Below are 14,467 nucleotides of genomic sequence, written 5' to 3'. Positions count from 1 at the left end.
TAGCTTGTCAAAACAATAATGTGCTATAAAAGAACAACATGAGTCAGAATTAGAGCGCTTACAAATGAGGAGGCACTACTCAGGAAAGGATTAGAAATTAAAGAAAACCATCATTTCTGTAATGAAAACTGTAGTGGGTTGAGTGGTGGCCCTCTAAAAAGTTATGCCCTTGTACAAACTCCCAGAGAACCTGTGCCTGCAACCTTATTTAGAAAGAGTTCTTTGCGCCCTGGCTGGTGTAGCTCAGTGGATTGAGCTCGGGCTGCGAACCAAAGTGTCGCAAGTTCGATTCCCAGTCAGGGCACATGCCTGGGTTGCAGGCCACAACCCCCAGCAACCGCACATTGATGTTTCTCTCTCTCTCTCTTTCTCCCTCTCTTCCCTCTCTAAAAATAAATAAATACAAAATCTTAAAAAAAAGTGTTTAAAAAAATAAAGAGTTCTTTGCAGGTGGAATTCAGTATCTCCAGATGAGGAGATGATTCTGACTTATCTGGGTAGGCCCTATATCCACCCAGATAAAAAAATGTGTCCCTTTTAAGAGACAGAGAGAAGAGAAGAACTGACGCAAAAATGAGGACAGACACTGGGGGCTGCAAGCTAACACGTGGAGCCAAGGGACGCTGGAGGAGATGGGAAAAACCATTCTCCCCAGCCCCTGGATGCAGTGCTGCCCGCCCGCAGACACCTGCATTCTGGCTTCCGGCTGCCAGAGCGGTGAGAGGATCGACTCCTTGCTTGGAGTCACCCAATTTGCAGTATCTGTCACAGCGCCCCAGAGAGTGAGCACAGCACAATAAGGAGGCCACAGGGAATGGGAAGGTGAAAATGAAAACAAACTCAAAAAGGAAGGAAGTAACAAAAATGATTCAAAATAAAGTGACAAACTCTTAACTCAGCAATTCCATGTGCATCTCAGATTTTTTTCTGAAGATTCATGTAGTTACTGCATTATTTCTAAAATTCCTCCCCCCAAAACCAATGTTCTTTCTGAAAATACAACAAAAAATCCCCCGATTGTTAAAGGGGTTCATCCACTTTCCCAATTTTATCTTGGTTTTCTAAATAAACTGGGGGCCTTTGAAGGACCATGCCTATTACTGGATTAATGGTGGCATATTAAAGATGACCCCTGGGAGTCATAATCATAGTCTACTAAGATTCTGCTGCTTAAAAAATATGTTCATTAAAATGACCATTCATCATTCAACAAAAGGATCTTTAAGAGAACTTACTTTAATGTATCCAAACGTCGGTATCGCCTGGTCGGATAATTTCCTTGGCATGTCTATTTCTGGATTAACATGGTGTCTCTCAGGACAAATCCTTTTGTGTCTGAAAAAAAGTAACTGGATTTCAAAATCTGAAAAAAATCTCTAATTGAAATCAGAGAACTTTTACTTGAAACACTTTAAAAGTTAAGTAATCATATTTAATACTTCAGATGACACTAACAGAAGTAGAAAAGGATCCTAAAATTTAATTAATGCTGAATTAAGGACAGAGTTACTTTATTATTTCTTTAGAAATTCTTAAATGCAACACATAAATGAACAAAATGGACTTCCAAAATAAAGACTCTGAATCAGAAAAACATCACCGTAATCCACAACAAACCAGAAGCCATTTCTTAACCAAAACTTAGAAATAGCTGAAGTTTCAGTTTCAAAAGTCAACATTCTATTTAAAGGCATAATGGGAACTGCTGACAATAAGCTGTTTAATGTAACAAACTTAAAAAGTAAATGTTAACAATTATCTTAACATTAAATTCAGCTTAACAGATACACAGCAGACACCTGCTACCTAGCCCCAGCCCTCGATTCATCAAGCAACAGCGCTGTGCCTGGACCAGCGAGAGAGGCCCTATGGCTGTCAGGACGCCCATGTTCTCCAAACTCATGCACAGCATCAGTGCAGCGGCTACCAAAACTCCATCAGGGTTTTCCAACGACTCGACAAACCTGTTCTAAAATGTATATGGAGATGCAACAGACTTATAATAGCCAAAAACAACCAGGAAGAAGAACAAAGTTGGAGGACTTACATACCAAATTCCATGATTCATTAGAATATATGCTACAGTACTTGAGAAAAAAGTGAACTGGTGTAAGGACAAAGAGACCGATGTGACAGCAAGAGTCCACTAACGGGCCACATACACCATCATCTGGTTTAAATTAAAGGCACCCGCTCAGGGAGAACACAATGATGAATTAAATGAATGGGGCTGGAGCAAGTAGTGGTCCCTTTGGAAAAGGAAACCGTGCCCCGCATCTCACACTATGCACAGCACGCGATGCAGTGTGGACTACACACCGAATTGTGAAGGCCAAAACTGTAATGTTTCCAGAGGAAAATACAGAAAACTACCTTCACAGCCTAGAGACAGACAAATATTTTTTTTAAAGATTTTTAAAATTTATTTATTTTTAGAGAGGGAAGGGAGGGAGAAAGAGAGGGAAACATCAATGTGCGGTTGCTGGGGGCCATGGCCTGCAACCCAGGCATGTGCCCTGACTGGGAATGGAACCTGCAATGCTTTGGTTCGCAGCCCGTGCTCAATCCACTGAGCTACGCCAGCCAGGGCCAGACAAATATTTCTTAAAGGATACAACAAACAGCAGCCATAAAGTACTGTGTCACAATTTAGACGGTCTGTTCATCAAAAGACTATTCAAAGAGTGAAAACACATGCCACAGACTGGGAGAGGATATTCTCAAAGTGTGTATCTGACCAAGCACTTATATCCAGAATGAATTAACCCCACAACCCAAGCAGTAAGAAAAAGATAAACACTCCATTTAAAAAGTGGGCAAAAGACGTGAACAGGCAGGCACATCACAAAAAGAGGATGGACTCATGTCCCACAAGCATATGAAAAGACATTCAACACCATTAACCATTAGGGGAACACAATGAAAATCACAATGGTCTTCCACTATACCCCGGATACTAAGTGCTGGTGAGGATATGAAGCAACTCAAACTTTCTCACACATTACTGATTAAATCATAAAATGGTCAACCACTTTGACAAAGTTAAACATATGTTTATCCCATGACCCAGCAATTCCACTCCAAAATATACACCCAAGAGGAATGGGTCCATTTTTCCACACAAACTTAGGTATAAGAATGTTCATAGTAGCTTCCCACAGAGGAGCCCAACCCAGCTGCAAACAGCCCACAGATCCGTCAGGAGGAGAATGGACATGTACACTGTGACATACGTATGTTCTTCAGAGCTGGGTGCTGGTTTGCACGGACGCATACATATATAATAATTCAGCAAGCTGTGAACTGATCATCTGTGCACTTTACTGTGTATCTCAATGACAAAAGGAGATGACTGGCTTACTTGCAAAATCCAAAAGCCTTAAGATATGGACAAAGAGGCCTTCTGGCTTTTTTCTCTTCCTTAGCTTCTAGAACCCCTGCAGTAAACTGATACAGCTCCGACGGGATCTTGGCATCCGCTCTTTCCAAGTAGCGCAGAACACCAACGGCATGGCCGGCACTCCTCTCCGTCAGCAGCAAGACAGACCTCGTTTTCGTATCTCCCGGTTTTGCAGGAGAACCCTTAGAACAGGGGTGAATAAAGGAAGTGGGTCATCCATACCTGACAGACTCAAGGACAAAACTTGCAGACTCTGAATTTTTTATCACACAATGGAATATTTAAATATCATAAAAGTTAATCAAACCTGTTCAGTTAAACTCTGAAAATGATCAGACATGCAATATAGACGTTCACCAAAAATTTTGGGCGAAGCAGGGAAGCTGAAGTGAATGACACACGTGGCGTCGGTGATGGCCAAGAAGGGTGTGCAGTCATCGGTCAGGGCTAGAGAGAAGGAACCCGACAGTGTCAGGCGAGGCCCGGGCTTTATGGCACCGCCCCTACTGAGCAATCTCAGCCACCGTACTCCACACATTTCTTTATTGCAGTTTACGTTTTAGATGCAAAGAAACCTCTTTCTCATTTTTTTTCAAATGAGAAAAAAATTCCAGTGATTAAATTCCAGGGAAAAGTAGTCTTCTTTTAGCTTAAAAAACTGCCTCTTTTTATTACAAATCTAGGCTGCCCATGCCTATTTTACACTTTATACATTCTTACTTCTAAATGTCTAATGCTGAATTTATCAATCACTTATGACAGGCACACGTGTGCACAGGGATGAGACAGCACCCCTTCGCTGGAACTGCGGGGAGACGTTCGGACTAAAGGTGTCCGCCTGATAGCCAGGGGCCCTGGAAACACCTCGACCCACTTCAACAGTGACATTTTTATAGAGGTGAAGTTTCATTTTGAAATTAAGATGACTAATAAATTCTCAGTAAATCTGGGAAATGGTAGGGAATTTGGAGATGAGATCTACAAATGAACTGAAAGACATGATTCCTAAATGCTCAGCCTTCTGTAGATAAAAGTAGAAATTAAAACACTTACCTAATACAATGTGAGAGCCAGAACTTAACTTCTTGTTCCACTGTTCTAATACACTTTTTAAATCAAAAACCATTTCTTTATGCATTTTCAAGCAAAATACTGAACAGCTTTCTACTACCTAAAGATGAAACCAAAAGGCCAGGTCACAGTCAAGAATGTAAGCTTGAAGTTAACTATTCTATGAATAATCAAGATAAACCATTTAAAACTATCTGTGAGGGTATTATCTCACTGGTCAAATAATTCTTATGATTGTTCATTTAAATAAATATGTTTCCAAAATTCCATAGTTTATATCTAAAAACTTGCTCAAGTGAAACCAACATATTTTGCTAAAACTATTTTCCTTCCTTTCCAAATAATGTACACACGCACACTGTGTACACATGCACATGTGTACATGTGCATCTACTTGCACATGTGTACACAAGCACACTGTATACACACACACGGTGTGTACACATGCATGTGCATACGCTTGCACTTGTGCACACACAATGTGTGTATACATGCAGTGTGTATACGTGCACATGTGTACACAGGCACATGTGCACACTGTGTGTACACACACGTACAGATGTTTGTGTGTATAATGGACCCCTGAACAATACATGAGTCAGGGGTGCTGACACTTCATGCAGTCAAAAGTCTACCTATAACTTTTGATTCCCCCAAAACGTAATGACTAATAGCCTACTGTTGACCAGAAGCCTTACTGGTAACATACACAGTCAATTAACACATACTTTGTATGTTATATGTAATGAATACTATATTGTAACAATAAAGCCAGAGGAAAATGTTGAAGTCATAAGGAAAATGCATTCACAGCACTGAATGCCATCACTGGGAAAACCCATGTATAAGTGGCCCTGCATGGCTCACCACTGTGCTGTTTGAGGCTAATTGTGTGCGCATACATCCAACTATGGCACTGTTGTCTTTTCAGCTACACCTGCTAGTTCACCATTACTGAAATGTGGAGGTACTACTGATTTTGTTATTGTATTTTGTATTTGGCCTCATTTCTACACTTTACTGTTAATTGATACACAATTAGACTAAATAAGTCTCTAGCCAATTTATTTGGCTTTTCTGGCTACATGATGATGTATTTATTGTTAACCTTCTGTATTTTCTTAAATAAATGGTACAGAAGATGTTGGCATTTCTTCACGAATAGGATCCTTTCACTGTTCTAACAAGACAAAAACTCGAAGCCCAGCCCCACCCCTGCAAGGTGCATTTGTTTCAGTGGAAAAGCTGCTCCACCTACTTGGCCCCTCCCCTCAGTGTCAGGCCTCCTGCTCCTCTTCTTCACAGCTACCACTGCTTTGCAGCAGAGCCCATTCCGACTGATACTGAACTTGTAAAATTTTGTTCCCGTCAAACCTTTAACTACCTCAGCAAATTCAATCATAGTTTAAACAGTAAGAACATTTTATGCGTGGAGGGCTCACCTTACACACTGTTTCAGTTTCAGCTACAGAACAGGTAAAGATCAAGGTTTTCTGTGCCTGACTGGGGATGAAATCAAGAGTTTGGAGTAAAGTAGAGGTCTTTTCACTTTCTAGGCAAAGATGTACAACCTAGCAATGAAATATAGAAACAATGTAATTTTTTAAATGTTCAAGGTGCTCCAGTTTTACTTTTCATAGATATGCTTTGAATAGAATTGAATGTATAGAAAGTCAATATAAATTTAAATTCACAATTACAGATTTGTGTACAAAATTAAAGCTATAATCTCTTAATATTAATATTAATCTATGAAACAAAAGTTACCAGCTGGTGTTGAGGAGCCCCCGCCACACCCACGACTCACTACCTGCTGGACGCTGCCACAGAGCGCGGCCTCCTCCATGGCGGTGACGACCACGTAGGGCTCGGTCATGAACTCCCGGATGACGTGCTCTAGGTGCCTGCTCCAGCGAACCCCAGCTGCGACAATCTGGTGTGGTGCAGATTCCCTTTCTTCAACTTCAATATTTTTTTTAAAGTTATCTAGTATAGCAAACACCTAAAAATTAGCATAATTTCATATTTATTTTAAAAGAATAATAATTCTTTTGACAGAATATAACATTCTGTTTTCAAAGTGGGAAGGCGTTTACAAACATAAAAGTAAAGGAAAAAACAAAAGAGGGGAAAATGTTAGGTGTACACAAAACTAAAACATTAACATCTGGGTAAATACATATAATATTATGTAACAAAGAATTAACATCCTTACACAAAAACTTTAACAAATTAATTAGAAAAAGATAATCCCACCAAGAGAAAATAAGCAAAGTAATAAACAAGCAGCTCATGGAAGAATGGGAATAAATGGCCAATATGTAATCAAGGAAATACAGATTAAACCAATCAGATGCCATGTTTAATCCTTGGACCAGAAAAGAAAGCTGGACCGAGGTGCCCCCTGCCAGGGTGCAGGGAGTGCAGTGTGGCAGCACACTGCCCAGGGGAGTGTAAACTGGTCCATGCTTTCAGAGAGGCAACTGTACCAATGCGGGACTCTGGTATTAGTTTTCCAGTAAGAACTGAGATTGTAGAGGCATTCGGAAACCCTGCACAGGCTCCCAGAGCCAGTAAGTAAGAAAGCCTGGACTGAAACCTGCTCCCAAATGAGTGCTCCCGGTCATAATGTTACATTGCTTCCAACAAATGCCTGATAAAAATTCAGTCTTTGATCCGTGATCCCCCTCCTAGGGATTTACGCTAAGGGAAATGTGCTAACAAGAGGTATGCTCTCTAAACACACACACACACACAGATGCTAAATGTCTAAAAACAAGATGACCATAAAATAAGTTGTTCTGTCCATAGGGTTCAAGGCCACATGGCCAGTAACGATCATGCTGCAGAAGAGTAACAACACAATGCTATTGACTGAAGAACTCGAGTGATAAATTCACACATAAAGGTACTGACTTGGTTAATTCCTCTTTCAAAAGATAGAGGAATTACAAAAAATACATACTCCAATATAGTAAAATAGTGATTCCCTCTGAGTGTAAGATTATGGATGTTGGGGTTTTTTGAGTGCTCTCCTCTATTTCTTGGAATTTCTAACATAAAAATTGCTTTTATAATTTGAAACATATTAATTAAATAATTTAGAAAGTATTTCTCAATAGAAATAAATAGAAAAAAATATCCACAGGAAAGAATTTTTGCTTTTCAAAGAAAACTTCAACACTGGGAAGAATATTCTCTTAATTATAGAACGTAAAGGGAGATTTTTTTAGATTAACCAGCTTCTACCCCAAGTAGATATTTTTCCTGAATCCTAAAAACAGTGAAGACTTTAATTATATATCTATTTCTGAGTAGTAATAACATCTAAATGGATGTCATACTTACTTGTTCATTAGCTTCAGAGAGTAATACTTCCACCTCGTCCAAAATGAGGTGGCAGAGTCTAAGAAATAACAAGCTTTGATATTTGAAAAGTCTCAAGAGGCTATGTGGTGTTGTAACAATTATATCACCTATATTTTAAAAGAAAAAACATAACATTTTAGACTTCCCACAGGTTTTTCTAGCATTTCCTTTCCTAAGACTTCAGACACTCTGTAGAAATGCCTTCCAAGAAAACAGAAAATGTCCTGGCCTGTGTGGCTCCGCTGGTGGGAGTACCATCCCATAACCGCAAGGTGGTGGGTCTGATTCCCGGTCAGGGCACATACCGCCTAGGTTGAGGGTTCAGTCCCCAGTCAGGGTGCTCACAAGAGGCAACTGATTGATGTTTCTCTCTCACACCACTGCTTCTCTCTCTCCCCATCCCACTCTTTCTCTCTCATGTTCTTGGGTGAGGAAAAACAAAACTGTTTTTTTCATTCAGGTGGGCAAGGCAGAAGTGTACCTGCCCAGCTAACAACCCCTCTCATTATCTGATTAAATACCTGGGCTCCCACCAAGTTTTGCACTCCTGAGAGACAGGGAGGGTTTTAGTCAACATCTAACAAACAGTGGGTGTTCAGTAGACAGTTGATAAATGAATGAAATCGTGGAGTGTTCTATTCTCTTTTTCTCACAGAGGTAAGCCAAAGTCAAACCTTCATCACCTCCACCCATCAGTAATTAACAGGGGTGGTCTGAACTAGTGACTGTCTGCTGCAGCCACACAGTCCTGAGCCATCTGCTGCTCCCAGGGCAGGCCGCCTGGGCAGGCTTCCACCGTGTTCTGTAGGGAACACCAAACAGTTGGAAGGATGCTTACACCCCCTTGGAAGCTTCATATTTTTGGCTTCGTCTTTGTGGAGTCCAATGGTTAACACCATAGGATGAAGAGGCCTGGAGGACACGCTATACTCTCCCAATAAGTCAAAAATACATTGGGCCTTTCTCCACCCAGGACACACGATGACTGCCAGAGGCTGCAAAGACAAACAAATTCACATAATTTTGGACAAAAGTTAGGAACTAAACACAGTACCTGTGAAGCATGCAGAACATCTTCTTGTATGGAGTGAGCACTACATAAATTTTTATCATCATCATTATGACCATGAATAGGTCAGAAAATATGCAATTGTATTAAAATGGATTTAGACACATTGACTCAGATTTTCCTAGGGCTTGAACTAAGCACCTCACAAGTACCGATTCAGTTAATCCTCATGCCCTCCTACAGGATAGGACCTCTCACTGCCTCATTTCCCAGAGGGGCATCTGAGGTGCAGACCGCTGAAGTCAGTGGCCTGAGGCTGCAAGCTAATACATGGTGGCAATAGGGTCTGCAGCCAGGCAGTCTGACTCTGGGGCTCCTGCTCCTAAGCACCAAGGTGAACGAACTGCTTCCTGAAAGGGGCCTTAAAAAGGTTAACTTCCCTTCCATAGGAGACTGCATTTTCTGCTTGCACTACCCCATAGGTATCTCCCGAAGGTGCACAGCCTACTGAATACCTTCTGAGACACCTGCCTTCAATTTACTGAAGACAAGAATGAGTCTCCGCTTTCCAGGTGAGCACCAGCTTCCCAGGTGTCAGGCCTAAAAGCAGACTGACCATAGAGATGCAGAGAACACAGAGTGGACACAAGAGATAAGACGTGCACATCCCTTCCTGGCCCAGCCAGAGTTCTATCTCCACACAAGCTGCATCTCCTCAATACGGGCCAACTGCCAACTAACTCAGGGATGCAAGTGTATCCATTTTGTTTTATTGAATCAATACACAATAATTTAGCCAATGCCAATTTCCAAAGGAAAATCATTAAACTACCTAGCATAATTAGAAAAATAAACTAGTATCTTTTCTAAAATGCAATTCTAAGTATCTTTTTGCACTGCTAATTTTCACCTTATCCTGTGTGTCCTTTGGGCCAGGGTCCAAACAAAGGCCTTGTGCATGCCGGCTTCCTCAATGGCCCGACCCAGCAAAGCAGAGGTCCCCACACTTCTCTCCTCACTGGTCCCCATACTGGTCCCCAGTTCTCTCCTCTCCGTCATCCTTTCAGCTATTTTCAGACTCCTCCACCCGGGGAAAAACAAAGCAGGCTTAAAAAGCAGTGTGGGGGCGCCATGAAGTTATTTCAAACAATATGAGATGAGATGACAGAACACCCACATCCTCGTCTCACCTCTTGTCACACTTGTCAGCTGCTAAGAATTTATCCCAGTGACTTTTCGTGAATTTAATGTTCTCATTTATAAAATGGTGAAGAGAATACCTGGCCTAACCATCTCACAGGGTTGCCATGACAATTACATTAAATCACTGAGGTACCTTTTATAAACTAAGAATTTGTCTCTACAAGCCAGGGCTCTTCTGACCCAGCAGGTGGCACCCAAGTAGGGGCCACGGGGGAGAGTCTGTGTGAGGGAAGCAATGGCTGTGAAATGAGAAAAGTTCCTCATAGGACAGCAGCTGTCCTGCCAGCACGAACACCAAATGAGTGATGCAACTGAAGTTTACCAGAGGCAAGGCATGCGACTTACAATAAACATTCAATCCACTGTGTTGTGAAACAAAATGGTCTTCAACTTACTCCGTTTCTACTTGGTAATGACTTGTAGCAGCCCCCTGTCTGCAAAATCGTAAGCACTGGTGGAAGGTACAACAAAGGGTCATTTCCACACTGAGAAATGACAACCACATCACAGCCACGTGCTATGGGAGGCCAAGAGTAAGATTCAGTGTGGCTAGGTCCCAGAAACTTATTTCTTTGAAGAGCCTAAAAAACATCAACAACAACCAAAAACCACAATAAAGTAAACTAATTTTTAAAAACCCATTTCATTGCTCATTTACCCTAACAACAACATGTATACACTGCTCAGTCTGGTATTTTTTAAGACCTAACTCCATAAGTCCTGCTGAATCTTTTCAAGCACCAAACTCCTGCCAGAAGGTTCTGGCTTCCCGAGGCTCCCAATTAAAGGATCCACTGACCAACCAGGTGCTTGAAGCTCACCAGAGCAAGGATGTGGCTTCTCCTTTTTCTCAAAATCTGCTGGTACATCAGTTTCACTTGTACAGCTTTTTAAATACATGCCTTTATTTGCTTATTTTCTGTTACTGTCACTAAAACCCCCCTCCCAAAAGTTCAATACTATTTTCCAAAAGGCTGACCCCATCAGCACCATTACCTCCATGAAGTCAGTGCCCCCTCCCCGGGCCCTGAACCCCACTGCAATCAGGACTGGTTCCGTGCTGCACCTGGTATGCAGCTGCCGTCCTGGGAGCTCCCTGCGCCGTCATCGCCCTTTGTCTGCAACTCAAGCTGTCTTCTTTCTTGCCTACATTCTTGTGTTGGTGGAAAACATATTTCAGTAGTTTCTTGAGAAGGGGTACAGAGAAAGTAAATCTGAGGACTCTGCTTGTCTGACAATGTCTTCCTGCTATCCTCAGACCTTCTTGGTAGTTTAAGTGCAGACCTCTAGGTAAGACACAACTTCCTGGTCCTGTGTGCAGGACCAGCTTCCTCTCTCTGGGATCCACCAGGACCTCTGAATCCCCCCAGTTCAGACGCTTCACAACATCAACTATCTTGTTCCTTGTTGTGCTGGGCCTGCCGCAGGTAAACCCCTTGATTTGGACAGTCATATCCATTAAGTCTAGAAATCATTCATGTGCTACTCTTCTTTGAATTTTCTGCCCTTTCCCTTCCTTTTAGAAATCCCATTTCAGACATCAGACCTCAAACTGACACTCAATTTTTCTTTTCTTCCCTATTTCCATTTGTCTTTTGTTCTGTAATACTTGCTGATAGTTCGCTTCCATTTGACCTATCAACTACTTTTTAATTTACATAACATTTTGAATTTCCAAGAATCTATAGTGCCCTGTTATTGTTAAATTCATACTGTAATATATCCTATCTCGGAGGACATTTAATTTCTAATGTTTTCTTCTACTCCGTACATTGTTTACTTCAGAGCTTGTTCTGATCTCTTTTTCCAGGGGTGAGGGCTTTCCTCAAATACCCAAAGATCCCCGATGTTCTGCTCCAGTGGAAGAAAACACTAAGAACTGATAGGAAGAGGTGTGAGCAGGGCACAGCTCCGTACCACATAAGAGCCATATCACTGCAGGAAGGAAGGGCAGCAAGCACACATTCTTACTGGGAGAATTCCAGACACCATCATCTAAAGGTCATTTCTGCCCTGGCTGGTGTGGCTCAGTGGATTGAGCACCAGCCTGCAAACTGAAAGGCTGCCAGTTCAGTTCCCAGTGAGGGCACATGCCTGAGTTGCGGGCCAGGACCCCAGTTGGCGACTTATTGATGTAGCTCTCACATGCTTATGTTTCTCTCCCTTTCTTCCTCCCTTCCCCTCTCTCTAAATAAATAAAATCTTTTTTTAAAAAAGATGGTTTAAAGGTCATTTCTAGGGCCTTTCAGGTGCTCAAAAGAAAAGCCTTCAATCTCCTTCCTGAGAAACTAGCTGGCTGTGGATGTTCAGGAAACAGTGTGGGGAAGTTCAGGACCCCCGCCCACTTCACCCCTTCCTCGGGAATGTCCGTCACATTCTGCTGCTTGTTTTTCAGCACCCGAAATTTGTGGAAAGCTCTTTTCTACTAAACTTTGCTTTCATTCTATCCACCCTCATGGTTTTATCTTAAAAAAAAAAACTTTAAAACTTTGTTTGTATCAAGAGGGAAGTGTAGATAATCAATGACCAATTTACTAAGTGAAGCCACAGGTCCATAAAGCACTTTGGAAAATAATGCTAAGAAGTCTGTATCGTAACTGCCCTGGCAGCTTGTTGCTCCTTCCAAGCCCCTCTCCACAGGCACATCTGAAAACGTATTTCAGAAAAGCACTTACAGTTACACAATGGTTTCCCCACAAAACAATTATTCACTTGTAAGAAGTTAACCTGGACTTCAGAACAAATAAAAAATTAGGAACATGGGCACGGACACTGGGGCGAGGACTGACGGTGGGAGTGGGCGGGGCAGGGGGGAACAAGGCGGGGGGTGGGACAACTGTAACTGAACAACAGTAATAAATAAATAAAAAGAATAAGTAGTAACAAAAGCTCAAAAGAGAATTTCAAAAGCAACAAAATTATACAAATACAACATTAGGAGAAGCGTTTATTTAAAATCCTTTTACATTCGGGCAGGTCATTTTTTTAGGAACTTGTGATGACCTGGTGATCATGCTGTCAGAGCAAGCAGTCCAGGACTGGCAGTTCTGTGTCCACAGCCTGAGGCCCGGGTGGGGGTGAGAGTGGGGGAAGCATGGGACTTCTTTAATTTGGTTTCAGGACCACTTTTACCTTTTTCAGGCCGGCCGACAGCGGCGCCGTGTCGAGGGAGAGGCAAGGCTCCACCCTGTTCTGGAGCAGGGCAGAGGGCGGCTGCGAGCTCGTCAGCTTCTGCAACTAGAGAACACACACGTGAGCCAGCTCTGCCCTGTGGCATTAGCGCAGAAGATCAGGAACTTTATGGAAATGAAAAAGAGAGTTTGATTTTGATAAAAAGCCTAGGTATATATGCTTATCAGAAACCACCCAAACCACCAAAATGAAAGGAAGACCTTCTATTATCATCCTCCCCCGCAAAAAAACATTTCTCTAAAGCACTAAGTCACTAGACAGTTTCTAAAAGGATGTCTTTAGATGGTCTCCAACTGAGTTTCTCTTCCCATCTCAAGTTTAGAGGGAGCAAGAAAGATTTAAAAAGTAAACAGTTTTCTTTTAATTTTTTATTACTTTTTTTTTAGGATTGTAATACCTGTTTCAGATCAGAGATTCCGTCAGTTCTCAGAGGATCAGGATTTAAAAACTGCAATAATCTGTAAAATAGTTAAAAGGATAATTTGAAGGAAAAAAAGACTATTTCTTCAACTGAGTTATTGTTTTAATTCCTCCTTGACCGGTCGAGTGAGGTAAAGTGAACTACACAGTCCAAGACACAGCTGTGAAATTTCTGCTTGTTCTGTTTTGCCTTGTTCACTGTGCTGCAGAGGCCACCGTGGTCACACCAGTCCCGTGCTTCCCTGACCTCCACCCCTACCCCGGGCCTCAGGCTGTGGACACAGAACTGCCAGTCCCGGGACCACTTATTCTGACAGCATGATCACCAGGTCATCACAAGTTCCTAAAAAATCCACTGGCTCCTTCCTTCTTCGCTGTTTAATCTTGAACACTTCCCAAGCTCCCTGCAACCCACAGTGGACTATGTCATTTAATCAGTGGGTTCTAAATAAAGGGCATTGAGCCAAACAGGAAACAAAATACAACCTTCCAAATACAAAAACATAAGGTAAAAGAGATATCTCAGGGTTAATTTACTAATACTTCATGTAATAATAGAAGAAAGAAAGGAGCTCCATGGACAATGCAAGGTCTTTTGTTCCAGGGAAAATAATCGCTATAGCACCACACCTTTCAGGTACCGGGCAGAGGATGCCCTGGGAGAAGGATGTCAGTCAGGGTGCTGCCCAGACCTGTGCACACCAGGGCAGCCTTCAAAGCTCCTGGCCTCAAAGCACTATGAGGAGCTCCTGCTGGAGGAGGGGCTGTCATAGGGCCAGTGTGGCCTCTGGGAAGCTGGGGAG

At 42.1% G+C, this 14,467-nt stretch overlaps 1 protein-coding gene across 1 annotated transcript in view; it reads right to left on the bottom strand.

The window, feature by feature from the left end:
* The window catches only part of TDRD12 (tudor domain containing 12), a 77,766-nt gene that overhangs the window by 17,870 nt on the left and 45,429 nt on the right, over positions 1-14,467 (bottom strand). The window contains exons 12-22 of the mRNA XM_045846646.1: positions 13,642-13,702; positions 13,185-13,289; positions 10,448-10,633; positions 8,679-8,835; positions 7,820-7,947; positions 6,282-6,473; positions 5,914-6,042; positions 4,454-4,571; positions 3,708-3,847; positions 3,362-3,582; positions 1,236-1,335 (exon numbers count right to left, since the gene is read on the bottom strand). Coding sequence (XP_045702602.1) covers positions 1,236-1,335; positions 3,362-3,582; positions 3,708-3,847; positions 4,454-4,571; positions 5,914-6,042; positions 6,282-6,473; positions 7,820-7,947; positions 8,679-8,835; positions 10,448-10,633; positions 13,185-13,289; positions 13,642-13,702 — 1,537 coding nt within the window. The remainder of the gene's footprint in view (positions 1-1,235; positions 1,336-3,361; positions 3,583-3,707; positions 3,848-4,453; positions 4,572-5,913; positions 6,043-6,281; positions 6,474-7,819; positions 7,948-8,678; positions 8,836-10,447; positions 10,634-13,184; positions 13,290-13,641; positions 13,703-14,467) is intronic.

Source organism: Phyllostomus hastatus, unplaced genomic scaffold (genome assembly GCF_019186645.2).
Source record: "Phyllostomus hastatus isolate PE091 unplaced genomic scaffold, TTU_PhHast_1.1 phas_contig_5, whole genome shotgun sequence".
Classification (NCBI taxonomy): Eukaryota; Metazoa; Chordata; class Mammalia; order Chiroptera; family Phyllostomidae; genus Phyllostomus; species Phyllostomus hastatus.
The sequence above is the reverse complement of the archived record's forward strand: the minus strand, read 5'-3'. Positions and strand labels throughout refer to the sequence as shown.